Below are 22,225 nucleotides of genomic sequence, written 5' to 3' on the forward strand. Positions count from 1 at the left end.
AATACTTGACGTTTCTTTAACACAGACGAGTGAACTGATGCCCAAACTGACAGAGATGGCTGCCACGATGGATGGATTCTACCGTTCCTTTGAATATATACAAGATTACGTCAGCATTTATGGGCTGAAGATATGGCAGGAGGAGGTGTCTCGAATAATCAACTACAATGTGGAACAGGAGTGCAATAATTTCTTGAGGACAAAGGTAATTCTCAGAGAAAATGTAAATTTGCATGACTACTTGTATCGTTTTTGCTTTTGAAATATTTTGGCTTCTTCTGCCCTAGCTATCTGCCCTGCCACTTTAGGCCCTTTTGTTTACCTTCTATTTCTGTTTCTTCTGCCCTAGCTATTTTCCCTGCCATGTTAGGCCCTTCTATTTACCTGGCCTAACGCTTCTGCAGCCAATGCTAGTTGATGCTAGTGCACCCACCTGAAAGTAACAGGCGCTGTTAGGTGTGTGCTTATTCTATTTCAAGAAGAACGAGTTGGTGAAGGATAGTCCTGCAGCCAATATTTACTCAGTCTTACATTTATTTACAGAGTGAAACATTACAGGCATATGCTTCCTAATTCAACCGCCCCACAGTTTCAATAAATGTCCCTTTATATGTGCTCACAATTGGTATACAAATAACAAGTCTTCCCTCCCCATACCCCAAACCCACCGCCTAGCCAGAAATATGACAGTGATGAATTCAGTTTGAGTATTTGTGCTCATCATTGTTCTCAGGTGTGTACTGTAGGTAAATTAGCAAACAAAACTCATATTTTTGTGCTCAGCATTTATGTTTCAACCTGCAGGACTTTAAAGCAAGTACAATATCAGCAATTAAATTAGTTTGACTCCTTTGTTAATGGGTTTTCAAAATATCGTTGTTAGCATGTTGCCTGCTTGGCATTACATCTAACCTCTGGTTTTGAATCACTGTATGCCCGATTGTAATCTTGAATGCAGTTTTCAAAAGATATTATAAATTTGATAGATTGCTTAAAGATATGATTTTTTGGAGTGTGGTACATGACTAATTTGAGTTGTGACGTGGGAAGTGTTGCATGCTTTTGGGAGGATAAAGGTCACCTTGAACCTATAGTTCCCAAAGCTTTCCACCAATGACATTTTCCTTGTGTCACCTCTGGGTCTGCTGCAGACTAATTGACAGAGATTAAATTACCATGACAAGGCCAACAGCTCCATCATATAAACACTAGGATGGTAGAAGGGCAACTGGATAGACCATTGGTCTCCTTTTGTCTGGTAATTCTTATGTTGCTACGCGGTTGAGACTATTTTAATTGTCAAGTTTTTTAAAAATTTAATGTTTTGCTTGAAATGTGTAAAAAGTGCACTTTTGTGCTGATGCAAAATGGCTTCAACTTAATATTCATGCTTTCTGTAAAACTATTTTTTCATGTGATTGTGAGCGTCGCTGGCAAGGCCAACATTTTTTTGCCCGTCCTTAATTGTCCTTGAATTGCGTGTCTTGCTAGGCCATTTCAGAGGGTGGGTAAGAGTTAACCATCTTGCTGTGGGTCTAGAGTCTCATATAGGCCAGACCAAGTAAGGCCGGCAGATTTCCTTCCCGAAAGGCCATTGCTGAACCAGATGGGTTTTTACAACAATCGATGATGGTTGTCATGGTTGGCATTACTGTGACGAGCTTTATACTCCATTGAATTTAAGTTCCACCAGCTGTCCTGGTGGGATTTGAACCCATTTACCCAGAGCATTAGCCACGAGCCTCTGGTTGACGAGTCCACTGACATTACAACTCCGCCACCGTTTCTGCAGTTGCAGTATGTCCAAATTCCAGGAAACCCACTGGTGTGAGATTCCTACTGCGTTTCCCCACAAAGACACCTCGCACTGCATTCACACTGGAAGCAGAGTAACTTAAACCTGGTTGAAGTTACAGTTCAGAACGCGTTGGAATTCCCAGGCACTCCATAGGCTTATTTTATTTCAATATCTTGGATCTTGTGTGAGAAACTGAACATGCTTACACAAGATTGAACTCCAATCCCTGAGGAATGGGGCTCCGTGCATACCTCCAAGCCGAGGCATGCACAGCCTTTTTTTGCCACTAAGCTTGGTGTGGTGCACGGTGAGTGGTATAACTCCAGTCCTTTGGTAAATATCGTCACCTAAGTGATGTGTGACCTAAGACTGTGTAATCATAACATTGAGACGTAAAAAAGAAAAATTGGGAATGCTGGAAAATGAATAGAAAGAAGAAAATGTTAGTATCTCACAGCAGTTGTATCTGCCTCTGAAAGAGAATGATAGGTTCACATTAATACTGAACAGGGAAGTTGGAAGTATTAAATTTCTGTGTTAACACTGGGAGAGGTTACATTCTTAGGGAAAACACATTTTCCAAAATGCGCTCCGGGTTTTTAAGCAATGAAAATTGATTCAAGCCTTTTAACTCCCTAGTCCTCAAAATTTTCTTGACCTGTTTTGAATTGTCAAATCGGTCTTTCACTTGAATTGTGGGTGAACCGGGTGCCTACGTATTAAATTAAAACATTGTGGAAACGCCCCTCCGAGTGATAACTGAATCCTAGTTAATGAAGTGGGTAAAGGACATGGCTTTGACTCCGAGATTTTCATGTTTGATTAACAAAATGTTTCTGTTTTCTTGTAGATACTAGACTGGCAGAGCATGTACCAGTCCACCCACATTCCCATACCCAAATTCCAACCGGTCGACGAATCTGTGACGTTCATTGGTCGGCTCTGCAGTGAAATTCTGAGAATCACCGATCCCAAGTGAGTGTTTTGTAATTTCTTGTCCCGTTGCCATGGTATTCCCCAGGCATCTCTTTGTTCTCTTTTGAGGATCAGAATAATAATGAAAGGTTGGTTGGGAGTCGGGAAGCCAGACAATTTGGATCAAGAAGAATGACTAAATCATGGTTGAACTACCAGTTAAAGGTTTACCAACCCCACCCCTTCCTCCCATTTCTTTCTACTCACCTCCTAAACCATGCAGCGTTCTTCCACACTGAGTGCTTGGAGGTATTGTAGTGTGTTCTACCCAGGCTTCTAGCCCATTTCTTTTTCTCTCTCTGTCTCTCTCTCTCTCTCTGTCTCTCTCTCTCTTTGTCTCTCTCTCTCTCACTGTCTCTCTCTCTTTCTCTCTCTGTCTGTCCCTCTCTCTCTCTGTCTGTCCCTCTCTCTCTCTGTCTGTCCCTCTCTCTCTCTGTCTGTCCCTCTCTCTCTCTGTCTGTCCCTCTCTCTCTCTGTCTGTCCCTCTCTCTCTCTCTCTGTCCCTCTCTCTCTCTCTCTGTCTGTCCCTCTCTCTCTCTCTGTCTGTCCCTCTCTCTCTCTCTGTCTGTCCCTCTCTCTCTCTGTCTGTCCCTCTCTCTCTCTGTCTGTCCCTCTCTCTCTCTGTCTGTCCCTCTCTCTCTCTGTCTGTCTGTCCCTCTCTCTCTCTGTCTGTCCCCCTCTCTCTCCCGCCGTCCCCCTCTCTCTCTGTCCGTCCCCCTCTCTCTCTGTCCGTCCCCCTCTCTCTCTGTCCGTCCCCCTCTCTCTGTCCGTCCCCCTCTCTCTCCCGCCGTCCCCCTCTCTCTCCCGCCGTCCCCCTCTCTCTCTGTCCGTCCCCCTCTCTCTCTGTCCGTCCCCCTCTCTCTCTGTCCGTCCCCCTCTCTCCCCCGCCGTCCCCCTCTCTCTCCCGCCGTCCCCCTCTCTCTCTGTCCGTCCCCCTCTCTCTCTGTCCGTCCCCCTCTCCCTCCCGCCGTCCCTCTCTCCCTCCCGCCGTCCCTCTCTCTCTCCCTCCGTCCGTCCCCCTCTCTCTCCCTCCGTCCGTCCCCCTCTCTCTCCCTCCGTCCGTCCCCCTCTCTCTCCCTCCGTCCGTCCCCCTCTCTCTCCCTCCGTCCGTCCCCCCCTCTCTCTCCCTCCGTCCGTCCCCCCCTCTCTCTCCCTCCGTCCGTCCCCCTCTCTCTCTCCCTCCGTCCGTCCCCCTCTCTCTCTCCCTCCGTCCGTCCCCCTCCCCCTCTCCCTCCGTCCGTCCCCCTCTCTCTCTCCCTCCGTCCGTCCCCCTCTCTCTCTCCCTCCGTCCGTCCCCCTCTCTCTCTCCCTCCGTCCGTCCCCCTCTCTCTCTCCCTCCGTCCGTCCCCCTCTCTCTCTCCCTCCGTCCGTCCCCCTCTCTCTCTCCCTCCGTCCGTCCCCCTCTCTCTCTCCCTCCGTCCGTCCCCCTCTCTCTCTCCCTCCGTCCGTCCCCCTCTCTCTCTCCCTCCGTCCGTCCCCCTCTCTCTCTCCCTCCGTCCGTCCCCCTCTCTCTCTCCCTCCGTCCGTCCCCCTCTCTCTCTCCCTCCGTCCGTCCCCCTCTCTCCCTCCGTCCGTCCCCCTCTCTCTCTCCCTCCGTCCGTCCCCCTCTCTCTCTCCCTCCGTCCGTCCCCCTCTCTCTCTCCCTCCGTCCGTCCCCCTCTCTCTCTCCCTCCGTCCGTCCCCCTCTCTCTCTCCCTCCGTCCGTCCCCCTCTCTCTCTCCCTCCGTCCGTCCCCCTCTCTCTCTCCCTCCCTCCGTCCCCCTCTCCCCCCTCCCTCCCTCCGTCCCCCTCTCTCTCCCCCTCCCTCCCTCCGTCCCCCTCTCTCTCCCCCCTCCCTCCGTCCGTCCCCCTCTCTCTCCCCCCTCCCTCCGTCCGTCCCCCTCTCTCTCCCTCCGTCCGTCCCCCTCTCTCTCTCCCTCCGTCCGTCCCCCTCTCTCTCTCCCTCCGTCCGTCCCCCTCTCTCTCTCCCTCCGTCCGTCCCCCTCTCTCTCTCCCCCCCGCCGTCCGTCCCCCTCTCTCTCTCCCCCACCCCCGTCCGTCCCCCTCTCTCTCTCCCCCCCACCCCCGTCCGTCCCCCTCTCTCTCTCCCCCCCACCCCCGTCCGTCCCCCTCTCTGTCCCTCTTCCCACATCCTTATCTCCATTCAGTTGCAGGATTAAGGACATGGGTGATAAATATGGTGATGCTCCATCATGTTACAGCATCATGCTGCCTTCACTTCATCCTACATAGCTTCACCATCTGTGTTCCCTGTTTATTGTGTGTGTGTGTGCATCTGTGTAGGTGAGAGAGATAGTGTGTTAACTATTTTCTATTTTGCACTTGGCCCTTTTGACCACCTGCTCCCAGGTTTCTTCCAGGGCATGGTTATAGAGAGAGAAACCTGATACCACTTTCCCTTTAATTTCTTCCTTTGCCCCTTCTCTTTGGAGGTTCGCTTGGCATCCAGTCAGTGCCTATCCTGCCTGTGGTCAGGAATGTGCAGTGAGTCTTAATCCCAACCCCTGGAAGCCCCTGTGTCACTTTTTAACATGACTTTTCTCATTCTGATGTCTCTCAGAAATGACTGACTCTAAACTACATTTTGGGGTGGCCCAGCATGTACCAAATTGCTGTGGTTCAGTAAGTAGGCCCACACCATCTTCTTGGGGAAACAATGGATGGGCAGTAAATGCTAATGATGCCCACACCTGAGAATGAGTTTGAAAAAGTGAGCTGTTACCTCGACTAAAACGTATGCCTTGTATAAATCCAAATGGTGACAGCGCCAAGAAGTTTTGCATTTATATAGCGCCTTTCACAACCACTGGACACCTCAAAGCACTTTACAATCAATGAAGTATTTTTGAAGTGTAATCACTTCAAAGTGGCACAAGTGACGTAGGAAACACAGTGGCCATATTGCCTACGACAAGCAGCTAAGTGATGATGACCAGGCAATCTGTTGATTTAAGGGATGACCAGGCAATCTGTTGATTTAAGGGATGACCAGGCAATCTGTTGATTTAAGGGATGACCAGGCAATCTGTTGATTTAAGGGATGAATGTTAACCAGGATACCAGAGATCACTCTGCCACTCTTCTTGGATATAGCACATTGGGATCTTTTACATCCATCTGACCAGGCAGATGGCACCTCGGTTTAATATCTCATCAGAAAGGATCCAACTCTAACAATGTACCACCTGCTCAGTGCCGCACTGGAGTGTCAGCCTAGAATTTTTTGCGCTAGAGTTAGACTTGAACCCGGAGGCGAGAGTGCTGCAAACTGAGACACAGCTGACACTTAATCTGTGCTATTCAATGGAGTGAAGCCACTAAAGCTGTGGGTTGGCTTTTGCAGAGATGCTCAGGGTAATGGGTCAGAAAGAAATGGAGCTATGAATGCTGATCTAATTCAAGTTGTCAACATGTAACCCAGTTTCCAAGCATTCTGATTCCATCGCTATTGTATAACACAGCTGCTTCATACAGCTTGAGCAGACACGACAGGCTGAATGTCGTCGTTCTGTGCTGTAACCAATCTGTGATTCTGTAATCGGCCTTTAAACTGTACTTTTTTATTGAGTATAGTTTGCAGCAGTAATTTTGCATCAGTATGAGCATTAGGCCTTCTGTAAAGCTTCAAGTGCAAATAAGGTACAGTAAAATTATGGCAATCCCAGGATATGCTGCTTGCGAAAGGCAAACTTCAACTTTCCTCCTTACACCCACAATGGCCATTTGGGACCCAGATGAGAAATTCCTTCACTCAAAGGATTGTGAGTCTTTGGAATTCTCTACCCCAGAGTGTCGCGGATGCTCAGTCATTGAGTCTATTCAATACAGAGGCCAGTCGATTTTTGGGTACTCGGGGAATTTAGGGATTGTGGACAGTGCGGGAAGGTGGGGTTGAGTTAAAAGATCAGCTGCGTTCTCATTGAACGGCAGAGCAAGCTCGAACGGTCAAATGGCCGACCCCAGCCCCTGTTTCTCATGTTCTTGTGTTATTAACACTGGATTAGTGTGACCATGGGGTACCTGTATGGCCAAGAATCTGGGTGCAGCTGGTAGAGAGTCACCATGGCATGGCCTGTTGTGTGGGCGGGAACTGCTCTGGGCAAATTGACTTTTAAAGCAGGGTAAAAGATTGCAGAAATTCAAATGTAAATGGTTATGGGCCTAACTCGTGTTTTAAGTTCTGTGACCTTTTCCGCTATTTCAGTCGACGCTGCGCAGTTGACACTGACATGTGAGCAGAAAATGAGGAACTCCAGGCCTCTGTACTCTTAATTGGGCCATTTTCTAACCACTAATACTTCTAAAGTGAAGAAAGGCAATACTTTCTTTCTACTTCTTTTCACTTAGAGCGACCTGCTACATTGACCAGATAAACACGTGGTACGACATGAAGACTCACCAGGAAGTGACCAACAAACAGCTCTTCTCTGAAATCCAAAACTCTTTAGGTACATTTGGACTGAACGGGCTGGACAGGCTCCTGTGCTTCATGATTGTGAAGGAGATCCAGGTAAGATGGCCCTGTTATAGGTCTGATATTTGCACATTCGTATTTTAATTCTGGTGTGATTCTGTGCCCTTGTATCAGTGCTTAGCTGTGTCTGATGACTTGTGTTTTTTTTTTAATCTTCGTGTTTTTCCTGCTGCTGTTAGTCGGGATAATGATTTTCATTTTTATTTCTTTCATGGGTTTTTTTTTTCTGCCTGAACCCATTTAGGACAGTGTTAATAATGTACTCCAGCGTTCAGGGATGCAGAAGCAGTTTTTCTCTCTACACATACATCCACTTCAACTCTTCTTCAGTACTTCCCAGGCAATTCAAGTGCTTATCTGATCAACTCATTGCTAATTTTAGTATGAATACCATGAAGGGTAGGGAGCCGGTTAGCTCAGATGCGTTAGCCCGTGGTTCAGAGTGACGCCGACAGCATGAATTTGTTTCCCATTCCAGCTGAGGTAGATTTGGGATCTTCCTCCTCACCTGTCCAATGCTTGATGCAGAGTGGTGGCCCTCAAGCTATATAACTGATTGTTTCTCTCTAATATGCCTACGGTCCCTCATGGACTATGGCTAATTACTCACCTACCTACCATACGGAGTTACTCCTAGGAACTACAGCACAGGAGAGGGACTTGACTGTCGTGGTTCATGCAAAATTGAAAACTCATGTCCACTGTTGCAAGGCCATAGGAAAAGCTCATAGTTTGTTACAATATAGTTCAAAATAAAATGAGAAATGCTGGGTACATTTTTTTTTTTTATTCGTTCATGGGATGTGGGTGTCCCTGGCTAGGCCAGCATTTATTACCCATCCCTAATGGATAGGACAGGCTAATAGTCAACCACATTGCTATGGGTCTGTAGGCTTGACCAGGTAAGGATGGCAGATTTCCTCCCCTAAAGGGCATTGGTGAACCAGATGGGTTTCGTGGTCATCATCAGACTTTTAATTCCAGATTTTTATCTGCCATGTTGGGATTCGAACCCAAGTCCCCAGAGCGTTACCCTATGTCTCTGGAATACCAGTCCAGTGACAATACGACTACACTGCCACCACTTCCCCTTATCACTGCCTTGGGAAAAGTCCAGAGAAAGGCAGCCAGAATGATATTTAGCCTTGCGGCTTGTCACGATCCTTATGGGTTCTGGGAACTGGAGATTTTTTTTCCAGTGTTTAATTGTAGACTTCAAAGGAGTGTAATTTATGTTTTTAAAATGATAAAGGGAATGGATTTTGTTTGGCTATTCGAACCAAATGTGAAAATACAAGGGGTGATTTTAACTCTGCTAACCTGGAGGAAACCAGTTGAACAGGCAGGAGACTTGACCTGCGGGTGTACCACTCCCTTCCCGCAGTTTATGATTTTAACCTGCTCACCTGAGCAGGTGAGAGAAGGTAACAGGATCCTTCTGTAAATGGGCAGAGCAGGCTCCGATTGATGTCAGCTTGCTGCCTCCTGATGGAGGAGGCATGCAAATCAGTTCCGGGTGTTGAAATTGCCCGGGCCTCGTGTTGCTGAGGTCAGGGGTTTGGCTCTTGTCTGAGCCCCCACTCACCCAATTTCCAACCTTAGTTAAAATCAGGACCATAGACTTGGGTTAGATTATGGAAAATTAACTCTTTTGACAGAGAATTATCAACCACTACAATAGATTGTCAGAGCATCCAGTTAGTAGGGATTTGCTATAAACCTTCCAAAGGATGCTCATCAGGTTCCTGAGAACATATCCTGAGTTACAGCAGATGGGTGTGTTAGCAGTAACTAGTGATAGCAGTTACTGCAATCCTGTGGAACTTGGCTTGATTGACTTTAGGGGTTGGGGAGGAATTTCCTCTTTTTTCTTCCCCCTAAGGTTTTTTCTAAGTTGTTTTTCTGCTTCTCTCAGGAGGCTATGTAATGGGGTGGTGCATGTATGCTGCACTATGGATAGGGCAGGCTACATGGTCTTTACTTACCCTTCTTCATATGCTCATAGATTGGGAAAGCAATATCAATATTAATAGTTCCTGAAGACAAGACATTTTTTGGTGGTTTGTTGGGGGGGAGATTTCCTCTGTCTGCTATTTGTTGAAAAATTGTAAATGGATTCTTTCGACTCATGTTCAGAATTTTGGTGCAAGTATGAATGCTTTCCATTTCGTGTTCAAACAAGAAGGAGCAGAAAGCAATGATTTAGTGCAAGGCTACTTTTAAACAGACTAACTGCTTGTTAAATTTGTTCAATGCGGAATGTCTTGTTTAGTCACCTAGTTTAAGATTTTGCACAGCACTGTGAAGCAAACAGAATCCAGGATTGCAGGATTATTGATTCTGGTCCTGGGAAAATAATTATTTTGTTTTCTAGATTTTCCTCGATATGCTTCATAGAAATGTGCTCAGGGACAAGGCCGTGATGGACACGATTAAACCCTTTCAGATTCATGTAAATCCAGTAAAAGGAATCGTAGGTAAGCCATTTAGAAGAGGAATGAATTCAGAGGGTGTATTCTATGGCAGCTTCTGGCATTATCTTTTCCAACTGATTTTATAGTATCGAATGTGCTTGGTTAGTTAATAACTTATTGAAAGTGTACGTTATGTGAATGGAAAAATAATTTGGAAAGCATAGATAAAAAATGGTTAAAGGAGAAATGTAAATTTTCAAGATAGAAGATTGTGTGAAGATTAAAAACAAAATAATTCATATTATGTTAATTGGAAACAGGCCAGGATTTGAATTTCATTAATTTTCTGCTTCTCTGCAAGTTCTAACATTTCATTATGACATTTCATATTTCATGGGGAGGTGATGGCGTATTGTCACTGGACTAGTAATCCAGAGACCCAGGGTAATGCTCTGGGGACCTGGGTTCGAATCCCGCCACAATATTAAATAAAAATCTGGAATTAAAAGTCTAATGATGACCATGAAACCATTGCCGATTGTTGTAAAAACCCATCTGATTCACTAATGCCCTTTAGGGAAGGAAACCTGTCTTCCTTACCTGGTCTGGCCTACATGTGACTCCAGACCCTACAGCAATGGCTCTGGAATGGCATTATGAAATGAAATGAAATGAAACTCAGTTGTAACAAACCGCTACAAAGATACAAAAAAGGAATGAAACCAGACAGACCATCCGGCATCGACCAAGGCACCGGAAACGACAATGGCAATCGCAGCCTGCAAAGTCCCCCTTACTAACACCTGGGAGCTAGTGCCAAAATTGGGAGAAGTGTCTCACAGACTAGTCAAGCAACAGTCATCCTCACGGAATCATACCTTACAGATAATGTCCCAGACTTCACCATCACCATCCCTGGGTATGTCCTGTCCCACTGGCAGAACAGACCCAGCAGAGGGGGCGGCACAGTGGTATACAGTCGAGAGGGAGTTGCCCTGGGAGTCCTCAACATCGACTCCAGACCCCATGAAGTCTCATGGCATCAGGTCAACCATGGGCAAGGAAACCTCCTGCTGATTACCACATACAGCCCTCCTCAGCTGATTAATTAGTGCTATTCCATGTTGAACATCACTTGGAGGAAGCACTGAGGGTGGCAAGGGTGCAGAATGTTCTCTGGGTGGGGGACTTCAGTGTCCATCACCGTGTGTGGCTCAGTAGCACCACTACTGACCGAGCTGGCGGAGTCCTAAAGGACATAACTGCTAGACTGGGTCTGCGGCAGGTGGTGAGGGAACCAACAAGAGGGAAAAAAACATACTTCACCTCATCCTCACCATCCTGCCTGCTGCCGATGCATCTGTCCATGACAGTATCAGTAGGAGCGACTACCGCACAGTCATTGTGGAGACGACGTCCTTCCTTCACATTGAGGATACCTCCCATCGTGTTGTGTGGCACTATCACTGTGCTAAATGGGATAGATTTCGAATAGATCTAGCAACTCAAGACTGGGCATCCATGAGGTGCTGTGGGCCATCAGCAGCAGCAGAATTGTACTTGAACACAATCTGTAACCTCATGACCCGGCATACCCCCCACTCTACCATTACCATCAACCCTGGTTCAATGAAGAGTGTAGGAGGGCATGCAAGGAGCAGCACCAGGCATACCTAAAAATGAGGTGTCAACCTGGTGAAGCTAATTAACAGGACTATTTGCATGCCAAACAGCATAAGCAGCAAGTGATAGGCAGAGCTAAGTGATCCCACAACCAATGGATCAGATCTAAGCTCTGCAGTTGTGAATGGTGGTGGACAATTAAACAACTCACTGGAGGAGGTGGCTCCACAAATATCCCCATCCTCAATGATGGAGGAGCCCAGCACAGCAGTGCAAAAGATAAGGCTGAAGCATTTGCAACAATCTTCAACCAGAAGTGCCGAGTGGATGATCCATCTCGGCCTCCTCCAGAGGTCCCCAGCATCACAGATGGCAGTCTTCAGCCAATTCGATTCACTCCACGTGATATCAAGAAATGGTTGAAGGCACTGGATACTGCAAAGTCTATGGGCCCTGACAATATTCTGGCAATAGTACTGAAGACTTGTGCTCCAGAACTTGCCGCATCCCTAGCTGAGCTGTTCCAGTACAGTTACAACACTGGCATCTACCTGGCTATGTGTAAAATTGCCCAGGTATGTCATGTACACAAAAGCAGGACAAATCCACCCCGGCCAATCACTGCCCCATCAGTCTACTCTCGATCAGAAAAGTAATGGAAGGGGTCATCAACAGTTCTATCAAGTGGCACTTGCTTAGCAATAACCTGCTCACTGATGCCCAGTTTGGGTTCTACCAGGGCCACTCAGCTCCTGACTTCATTACAGCCTTGGTTCAAATATGGACAAAAGAGATGAACTCCCGAGGTGAGGTGAGAGTGACTGCCCTTGACATCAAAGCCGCATTTGACCGAGTGTGGCATCAAGGAGCCCTAGCAAAACTGGAGAGAATGGGAATCAGGGGGAAATCTCTCCACTGGTTGGAGTCATACCTAGCACAAAGGAAGATGGTTGTAGTTGTTGGAGGTCAGTCATCTCAGCTGCAGGACATCACTGCAGGAGTTCCTCAGGGTAGTGTCCACAGCCCAACCATCTTCAGCTGCTTCATCAATGGCCTTCCTTCCAACGTAATGTCAGAAGTGGGGATGTTCACTGATGATTTCACAATGTTCAACACCATTCGCGACTCCTCAGATACTGAAGCAGTCCATGTCCAAATGCAACAAGACCTGGACAATATCCAGGGTTGGGCAGACAAGTGGCAAGTAACATTCGTGCCACACAAGTGTCAGGCAATGACCACCTCCGACAAGAGAGAATCCAACCATCGTCCATTGATGTTCAATGGCATTACCATCACTGAATCGTCCACTATCAACATCCTGGGGGTCACCATTGACCAGAAACTGAATTGGACTAGCCATATAAATACTGTGGCCGCAAGAGCAGGTCAGAGACTAGGAATCCTGCGATGAGTAACTCACCTCCCGACTCCCCAAAGCCTGTCTACAAGGCACAAGTCCGGAATGTGATGGAATACTCCCCACTTGCCTGGATGAGTGCAGCTGCCACAACACTCAAGAAGCTGGACACCATCCAGGACAAAGCAGTCTGCTTGATTGGCACCACATCCACAAACATTCACTCCCTCCACCACCGACTCACAGTAGCAGCAGTGTGTACCATCTACAAGATGCACTGCAGGAATTCACCAAGGCTCCTTAGACAGCATCTTCCAAACCCATGACCCTTACCACATAGAAGGACAGGAGCAGCAGATAGATGGGAACACCACCACCTGGAAGTTCCCCTCCGAATCACTCACCACCCTGACTTGGAAATATATCGCCATTCCATCACTGTCGCTGGGTTAAAATCCTGAAACACCCTTCCTAACAGCACTGTGGGTGTACCTACACCACATGGACTGCTGCGGTTCAAGAAGGCAGCCCAGCACCAACTTCTCAAGGGCAACCAGGGATGGGCAATAAATGCTGGCCCAGCCAGCGAAGCCCACATCCTGTGAATGAATAAAAAAAAATATACATATATTTGTAGAAGCCCAAAAGCCTGTTGGTTTGAAATTTAGTTACTTCTCTTACTTTCCAAACACAGAAGTAATAGAAAGTGAAGCCTGTACGTATGAGGGTATTGGATTCATATACAGACTCATGCATTTCTACGTTCCTGCCACCCCAATGTGTCTTTGAACTGTTTTCATTCACAGTCCTGTATCCTGGGGCCCCACAGGCTGTGATACAGTCAGTGTTGGCCATTTCTTGAGTTCATTTAGACCAGCTTTACCATCATATCACCTAAAATTAGATGAACTTCTTGAATATAAAGGCGTATACTTCAATGCCATCACAAGAATTTTAAAGGATTGTAAATCATAAGATGACTTCTTGCATTGGATTCACAAAAACATTTAAATATAAAGGTTAAAAACAGCTGTTTTCTGAGCTGGGATTGCTCTCTTTAGAAAAGGGAAGGCTGATAGTTGGCCCGATAAGAGAAGATTATAAATTGGTTTGATCGGGTAGACATGTCGAGCAGATTTTCACTTTTTGTGTGAGACCAAAACTAGGGGTCATAAATATAAGATTGTTGCTGAGAATTCAGGACAAACTTCTTCAGAGTGTGGTTATAACATGCAACCACGTGGAGTGGTTAAGGTGAATAGCATTGATACGTTTAAGGGAAGGCTAGATGATGGAAAAAGGGATAGAAGGATATATTGATGGGGTGAGAAGTTGGGTGTGAGGAGGAATTGTGTGGAGCATAAACACCAACATAGACCAGTTGGGCCAATCAGCCTGCTTCTGTGCGATAAATACTGGGCTCTGAAGAAATCCAGGTACATAGAAAAAGACCCTCTAGCCCATTGAAGCTTCCTCAAAGAGCTATTAACTTAGTGCTACTCTTGTTGCCTTTCTTCTTTACCCATTAAATGTTTCTTTATCCAGTATTTATCCATTTTAAAAGCTATTGTTGAATTTACTTTTACCATTGTTTCTGCTAGGACATTCCACAATCATAGCAAACCTATTGTGTACAACAGTTTCTCCCAATCCTTGTGTTCTTTTGCTGGTGATCTTAAGTTACGCCATCCAGTTGCTGACCACACCGCATCTGGTATAATTCTGCAGAAAAAAACTTGAGATGCGCTACGTCCCATTGATTGCACCTAACTTTTGGATCGAAGAATGTGTGAGACTGTTTGTGGAAGATGCCTTTTACAGTGAGCATTGGGAGATGGTTCGAATGGTAACACTACTCACCATGCATCTTGCAGAAACACTGCGGGAGTAAAATGATTCCATCAGGTGGTCCCCATAAAATCTGCTCTCTTGCTGGCTCCTCATAGAAGTCATCAGGATACTTCGGTAAAGAGTCAGTGAGTCAGGTTTCTTGCTGCTTCAGAGTGGAGAGGGGCCATGGTGATTCTGTCTCGGTGGGGGGAAAAATAATAAGAGTATGCAATAAATGTGGAAGAGAAGGACTTGGGAAAAAAGTAATGCACAAATATTCATTTTTGGATGCCTTACTGTAGTTTACTTTTCATCCCATGAACATTAGCGAATTCCAGCAAAGTGTATTCTGCTGCTGTGGCGAAAACCCAGAAGATATGGTCATCTTACCAGGATTCCATTCTAAAGGTAATCGCTTTGCATTCATACATCATTGCTTATGTTGGGTTTTCTACTTGAAATTTGTTTTGTGCTTTTGGAACCTTCCACTTTACAGTAAGTAAACATTTTGAAGCTCAACGCAAACTGGAGGAACAGCACCTCATCTTCCGACTAGGCACTTTACAGCCTTCCGGACTGAATATTGAGTTCAACAATTTTAGATCATGAACTCTCTCCTCCATTCCCACCCCCTTGCCGATCCCCCTTTTTCCAATAATTTATAATTTTTTTTTTACAAATATATTTTTCTTTTTCCTCCTATTTTTAAATTTATTTCGATCTATTGTTTCATCTCCACCTTTTAGCCCTTTTCGATCCCTTTCCCCCCATCCCACCCCCACTAGGGCCATCTGCCACTGCTTGCTACCCTTAATGTCCCCATTAGCGCATCCTTTAGATAATATCACCACCGTCAACACCCCTTTGTCCTTTTGTCTATGACATCCTTGGCAGTCTCTTCTTGGCCTCCACCTATCACTGGCCCCCTATCGAGCTCTACCTGTCCCACCCCCTCTACCAGCTTATATTTCATCTCATTTCTATATGTCTTCGTTCTGATGAAGGGACATACGGACTCGAAACGTCAACTGTGTCCCTCTCCGCAGATGCTGTCAGACCTGCTGAGTTTTTCCAGGTATTTTTGTTTTTGTTCTAGATTTCCAGCATCTGCAGTATTTTGCTTTTATTTTTAAATGTGTTCTTGTTTAGTTGGGAGTATGAGTGTCAGGGAGCAGTGTGGTGCTTTGACACAGTGCAAGTTTATGATCTTGCACTCCTCCCCAAGATGACCTTCTGAATTCCGCCTCTGGCAAAGCTAATGAAGGTGCTAAACTTTCTGCGGGAGTAGATTTTTTTTTAAATGGCAGCCAACTTGTCCAGATGCTGGTTTGTAAATCTCCTTCGTCATCCAGAAAGGCTTGGCCAGAGAATTTGGAGCTGATGATTCAGTCATTCTCTCTGACAAAGGAAAGATTGGTATATCTCGTAAAATGTAATAACATCAGGTAGATTTTTTTTTGAGAGCTGCCCTTGGAAGTAAAGTGAAGTTGCAGAGAACTGGTGTGCATTTTTAATGTGTTGATTCGTTCATTGCTTTGATGAATCAGTTTGTCTTACACCCATTGGGAGAGAACGAGACACCTGGATTTTGAAGTTTCCTTTGTCATTCATCTTTTTTAAGTTTTCCTTCTCTATACAGGTGAGAGGCTGGGCACCTTGTACTTGGGGAGTTTCACCTGCTCCCTTCAATATTTGCAATTTGTTGCATAAAAATCAAGTTTATCAATAGAGAGATAGTAAAAGATAATCTATCTGCCTGTATTGTGGTTAGGTTGAGGATTATGAGCAAAGTTAATTTGAAGGATCATTGTGAGTTGTCACACAAAATGCTGGTTTCCAATACATGGCTACTTTCATCACCTTAAGATGTTCCAAATCACTTTGCAGCTAATTAAGTATTTTTGGAGCAAAAGCAAAATGCTGCGGATGCTGGAAATCAGAAATAACAGAAAATGCTGAAAATAATCAGGTCAAGCAGCATCTGTAGAGAGGGCAACTGAGTTTTAGCTGGATGACAAAAGGTCAGTCTGTTTCTCACTCCACAGATGCTACCTAACCTGCTGAGTGCTTCCAGGAGTTGAGTTTGTAAGCACTTTAGAAGTGTAGTCACTACTTTACCCACCGCACAGGTCCTCAACCACTGAGGCTGTTGGGGAGCTATGTCAGATGTAGGCTTGCAGCCTATCTCAATAGGTAGCAATGCGTTGTTACTAGCTGTTAAAGTAACATCACTGAACTTATATGCCACTGGGTCCTTTGGACAACCTTGAGCCATCTCAGTCCCAGAGATCAATCCAAATATATCACTGCATCAAGAAATCCAGCCCAATGTCTTCCTGTGCAGTATGTGTGTGTGTGTGGCTTGGGTGAGGAGTATTTATCCTTTTATTATTTCTTATTTTTATCTCAGAGGGTCATAAGCCTTCGGAACTCCCTTCCTCAAAAGGCGGGGGAAGCAGAGCCTTTGAATATTTTTAAGACAGACGTAGATAGATTCTTGATAAGCAAGAGGTTGAAAGGTTATCGGGGGTAGGCGGGAATGTGGAGTTGAGGTTACAATCAGATCAACCATGATCTTATAATGGTAGAGCAGGCTTGAGGGGCCGAGTGGCCTACTCCTAATTCGTGTGTTCCTATATCATTATGTGCAGTTAATTAGAGAAGTTTGTTTGTGTGGTGGGGTCAGAATGGTGAATCATGGAAACAAAATTTGTTTTTTTTTTCAAGTATTTTTCTGCAATGTTGAATGTTTAACTTGGGGCCTGATTTTAACTCGACTCAAAACCTGTTCACTTGGACAGTTAAACTCTATGAGCTGGTTATAATGTAAAATATTTTAAAGTCTGGTTTACACATCATAAAGTGACTGATTTATTAGTGCATTTGCCGACAGTGAATTGAAACCGTGTGGAATTGCAAATGGAAAGAATGAAAAACCCTGATTATTACTAGATTGGAGGAAGTTTAAACCTATCCGTTATATTTACTGCTAAATTTATGAATACTTATCCAGTAGTTAAATCCTGTCTTAATCTATTTTGTTTAATTACGTGATTAATTTTTATTGTCTTACTTATTTTTAATGTGTAGGTGGGACAGATGCAGATATTAAGACAGCAGATTGCCAACGAATTGAGCTATTCGTGCAAGTTTGACTCAAAGCACCTTGCAGCATCACTGGAAAATCTTAACCAGTAAGAACACTTGCCAACCTGTATACAACAAACACGAATGCTTATAGGAGCACTTCACAGTCCCTTATATCCAACTTCCATTCGACAATAGTGCATGAAGCATTCAGTGGCTGTCATGCTTGCTAACAGGAATGGTATGATTAGGTACCATTACTGCATGGTATTGAGCAGTTGAGTTATCTTTTTGGCACTAAGGTCAATGTTTGGATTTTGATTTTTGATTACCTTCCCTGAGTTCTGGGATCGTTTGTTCCATGGAGCTAATCTGAAGCAGGCATTTCAGAACCAATGAATTGCTTTTGAATTGTATTTCCTGCTGTTAACATAGGAACAGGAGTTGGTCATTTAACCCCTCTGGCCTGTTCCACCATTGAATGATCTCTGACCTAACTCCATATACCCGCCTATACCCTATACCCCTCAATACATTTGTCTCATAAAAGTCTTGTAATCTCAGATTTAAAATTTGCATGATGTGTTATGATCTCAGCTGATGTTACAACTGGGCAAGCCTGATCCCAGGGTGGAACCCAACTTGATAGATCCTAACTTTTATTTGTTTGTTTAGATACATGGTGAGTAGCTACTGAACAGTCACCAGAGTCAGTTAATGAACTAGTAACAAAAGAAGAAAATATTTATTTAACATGAAAAGATGGACTATATTACAATACTCCTTCACCCACAGCTATACCTTTACAGATACATACAGATTTGTAAGGGTAACACAAGTTACAAAAGCTATCTTACACTCTAATGTTCACAATAAGTACACAGTAAGACGACCTGTGGTCAGACACACCACACTCTGGAAGCAAGTGACAGATGCCAACCCAGATAGATGCTCTGGATCACTCCTCAGTTGCCCCCTCCACCCCGCCCCCCTTGCCAGACACGTGTCACACCGTGAGCCAACTAGTCTCACTGAACTCCGTCGTTCACACGAGGGTTTCCAATCTCCACTCTCCAAGACCTCGCTTTGGAATCTTCTCCCAAACCGATACTTTCTCTCAGACGCCTTCCGCAAGGGTTCACCTCCAGGGTTTCAAACTCTCCTTCTGATGTTCTTCTTCCCTGGGTCACCTCATGCGTTCAAGCTTTCTCCCACGTACTCTCTTTCACTGACTCAGCCGTCAACAGTACACCACTGCTTCACATGCCCATAGCAAATAGTTACAGACCTTCAGCTGTCTCTTTGCCTCTGTCTTCTCACAAGCCTTTATATTGCTTTGACTCTGCTTCCTGCAGCTTGGAGCTTTAAGCTTGGAGCCTTTCTCTGCCCCAGCTTGGAGCCTTTCTCTGCCCCTCACTCTTAACTTCACTTAACAGGACCTTTTCCGGATTCCTCTAGTTCCTATGACTAGAAGGTCTGCGAAACTAAAACTCAACTTGACCTTTTCTTAACATAAATCAAACTTAAACATTAAAGCTAAAACTCATTCCTAATCCCACATATACCAATATAACTTAGTTAATCATCTCTATTTCCTAACAGATGTAATGATCTACCATCAATTGTTGTTTGCATGAAAGAGTTCAAACTTCTGCCACCCTTTGCTCATATAAATGTTTCTGAATTTCACTCCTGAAAGGTCTGGGTCTAATTAGGTGTCAGTTGTGATTCAGTTGGTAACAATCTCGCCTCCGAGTTCAAGTCCACTCCAGGACTTGAGCGCAGAAATCATGGCTGACACTCCAATGCAGCACTGAGGGAGTACTTTAATATTGAAACTGCTGTCTTTCTGATGAGCCGTTAAACCAAGGCCCCATCTGCTTGCTCGGGTAGATGTGAAAGATCCCAGTGCACCATTTTGAAGAAGAACGGCGGGGGTTGTCTCTGGTTGCCTGGCCAACATTTATCCCTCAATCAACATCACAAAAACAGATTATCTGATCATTATTCCATTTCTGTTTTTGAGAGTTTGCTGTGCACAAATTAGCTGCCGTGTTTCCTACATGACAATAGTGACTACACTTCGAAAAGTATTTAATTGGCTGTAAAGCGCTTTGAGATGCCTTGTGGTTGTGAAAAGCTCGATATAAATGCAAGTCTTCCTTTCTTTTAGACTATGCCCCCTTGTCTTAGACTGTCCAAATAGTTTCTCACCCTGTCCCCTATCTGTTCTCCTTAATACCTTGAAAGCTTAGATCAAAACTTCCCTAACTTCTAAATTCCAGGGAATACAACCCTTGTTAGTGTAATCTCTCCTCATAGGCAAATACAACCAATTTGTTCACAGGAAGGTCCCACAAACAGCAGTGAGATATATGACGAATTAATCCATTTTGCTGGCTTGTTAGAGGGATGAAAGTTGACCAGGTGATTGGGAGAATTCCCTGTTCCTGTTTGAATAGCGCCATGGGACATTTTATGTCAACTTGAACAGACAGAAATGAGTTTGATTTAACTATGTATCTGAAAGGAAAACAGTATTAAATTACATGTACTTTCAATAGAAATTGTAAATTTTTGGAGTCCTTCTATAACATACAGGATTGTGTTTTCTCTTTAGATCCCTGTTAGCTGATGTTGAAGCACATTATCAGGATCCTACGTTACCATACCCTAAAGATGATAACACGCTGCTTTATGAAATCACAGCTTACATGGAGGCTGCTGGCATTCACAACCCCCTTAGCAAGGTAAGTTTAGGAGGAGGCAATACTTTAAATAGTCTCTGAATAACCATGCAATATTCAACCTAAGCTGCTTGATGGAACATTAGAAATGCTCACTCTAAATGGGCTTCATGAGTGCAGGTTCTAGCATCAACGCTTAGCCTCTCTAGTTTAGTCAGTACGGTTGGGTCGTCAGTAATGTACTGTGTGACGTATTTGAGTTTCTGGGGTAGGCTTACTTATTTTGTTTAAAACCTTTTAGAAATGTTAGCCGTTCTGATTTTACTGCATGGAATTTCACTCATTCGTGCTTTTAAGCATTTCCTCGCATGCTGCTGACAGTTGGTTTCATGAATTTTTTTCATCCATGCCAATTTGTGATGCTGTTCTGTGTTTTTTTTTCACTCCCCCTCACCTATTCCACCCCCGCCCCATCGCCCCACCACTTTCTGCCCTCTAGTTGGTAACTCACGCTAGAGTCTAGGTACACCAGCGGGGTATCTCAGCCAATTAACCATTCTTCTAACTAACCCTGAAGAGTGAGTTCCAGCAACCTGTTCCACTGTGGGACATTCCGGCTGTGAGATCTAGCTGTGTACGCACTCCCTCCCTCAAGGTTCGCTGATGGTGAACTTGAATCCGTGGCTATTGTTTTTCTCCTCTGATTTGAGTACTCGGAGACCAGTTGTGAACCTCCGTTATTGTGCTAGCTGACATTGGGTTACTTGTTGTAGACCAGAAGTTTAAATCTGGGATCTTCCTTGTCAACATAGTTCAGTACCACAGCACATTTACTCACCAACGCAGGTCGATCAGCTCTTACACAATGGTCCAACCAGCAACGAAGACGGGAGTAGCTCGAAGCTATTAATTCATATGTCATTTTATATCAAGGCTTAAAGTTAAAGCTGTAGGTGATGGTAGTGTTCCAATACAATTCATGACTTAAGCTTCCTTTAAGGTCAGAAGGACATTAGAGATGGCTTGTAAAATATCTCATTTTGTGCCTGACAAGTTGAAGCTGAGTAATTAAGATGCAGCCATTATCTGCATCAAGTAAGTGAAGTCAGGTGCAGCAAGGTTTTGTTGCAGAATAAACCTTCCTTTCCTTGGTCCCAAGATATCATGAGTAACGTGTAACATATCCATTCACCACATCGGTTCTGCTTATGGCGCCTCTTCCTGAGATAGTCGACTTGAGGCTAATTTTTGCCTAATTACAGCAGTTTCTTCGCTGTGGTCTCCCACAACCACTTAGAATTAGGCTGCAACTCAAACAGATTTTGGTTAGGAGCCTTGCAGTTGGCAGAGCGAGAACATATTCCATCATGAAAACAAAAAACTGCGGATGCTGGAAATCCAAAACAGAAACAGAAATACCTGGAAAAACTCAGCAGGTCTGGCAGCATCGGCGGAGAAGAGCACAGTTGACTTTTCGAGTCCTCCTGACCCTTCAAGGGTCATGAGGACTAGAAACATCAACTGTGCTCTTCTCCGTCGATGCTGCAAGACCTGCTGAGTTTTTCCAGGTATTTCTGTTTCTGTTTTTGTTTAACATATTCCATCATCCCATTTTGGAGAGTGAAATGAATAGTTCAGTATAAAATATTGAGCTTCGCATTAAGTACAACTAAACAGAGCGAGCATGAATGTTTTGTTAGCGTGTTCTTTGGAATGTGCATGACACTGATGAGTTGCCCTGGGGGGGGGGGGCATTGCACACAAGATGTGGGATTGGAACGGGGTGACCAACTCTTTTTCGGGGAGAAAGTTAAGGGACACTTCGGTGTGCGGGACCATATGAGCAGGTAGGGGTTGTTGCCGAATCTGTTAGGCGGGGTCAGATGGGTGGTGGGGTCCTGGCATTGCAAACCTATCCAATCAGGCAGCTGGGATCAGTTCAAACAAGTGTATGCATACTGCACGCGCGGGAAATTT

General features: G+C 44.9%; 1 protein-coding gene across 2 annotated transcripts in view; it reads left to right on the forward strand.

Moving 5' to 3' along the window:
* washc5 (WASH complex subunit 5) overlaps window positions 1–22,225 on the forward strand; it is a 67,072-nt gene that overhangs the window by 38,847 nt on the left and 6,000 nt on the right. For both annotated transcript variants that reach the window (XM_078539963.1, XM_078539964.1), the window contains 7 exons: window positions 26–205; window positions 2,649–2,773; window positions 7,121–7,283; window positions 9,622–9,724; window positions 14,803–14,882; window positions 17,565–17,668; window positions 20,182–20,311. In XM_078539963.1, the coding sequence (XP_078396089.1) occupies window positions 26–205; window positions 2,649–2,773; window positions 7,121–7,283; window positions 9,622–9,724; window positions 14,803–14,882; window positions 17,565–17,668; window positions 20,182–20,311 (885 nt within the window). The remainder of the gene's footprint in view (window positions 1–25; window positions 206–2,648; window positions 2,774–7,120; window positions 7,284–9,621; window positions 9,725–14,802; window positions 14,883–17,564; window positions 17,669–20,181; window positions 20,312–22,225) is intronic.

The sequence above is a fragment of the Cetorhinus maximus genome, chromosome 4 (assembly GCF_964194155.1).
Source record: "Cetorhinus maximus chromosome 4, sCetMax3.hap1.1, whole genome shotgun sequence".
NCBI lineage: Eukaryota > Metazoa > Chordata > Chondrichthyes > Lamniformes > Cetorhinidae > Cetorhinus > Cetorhinus maximus.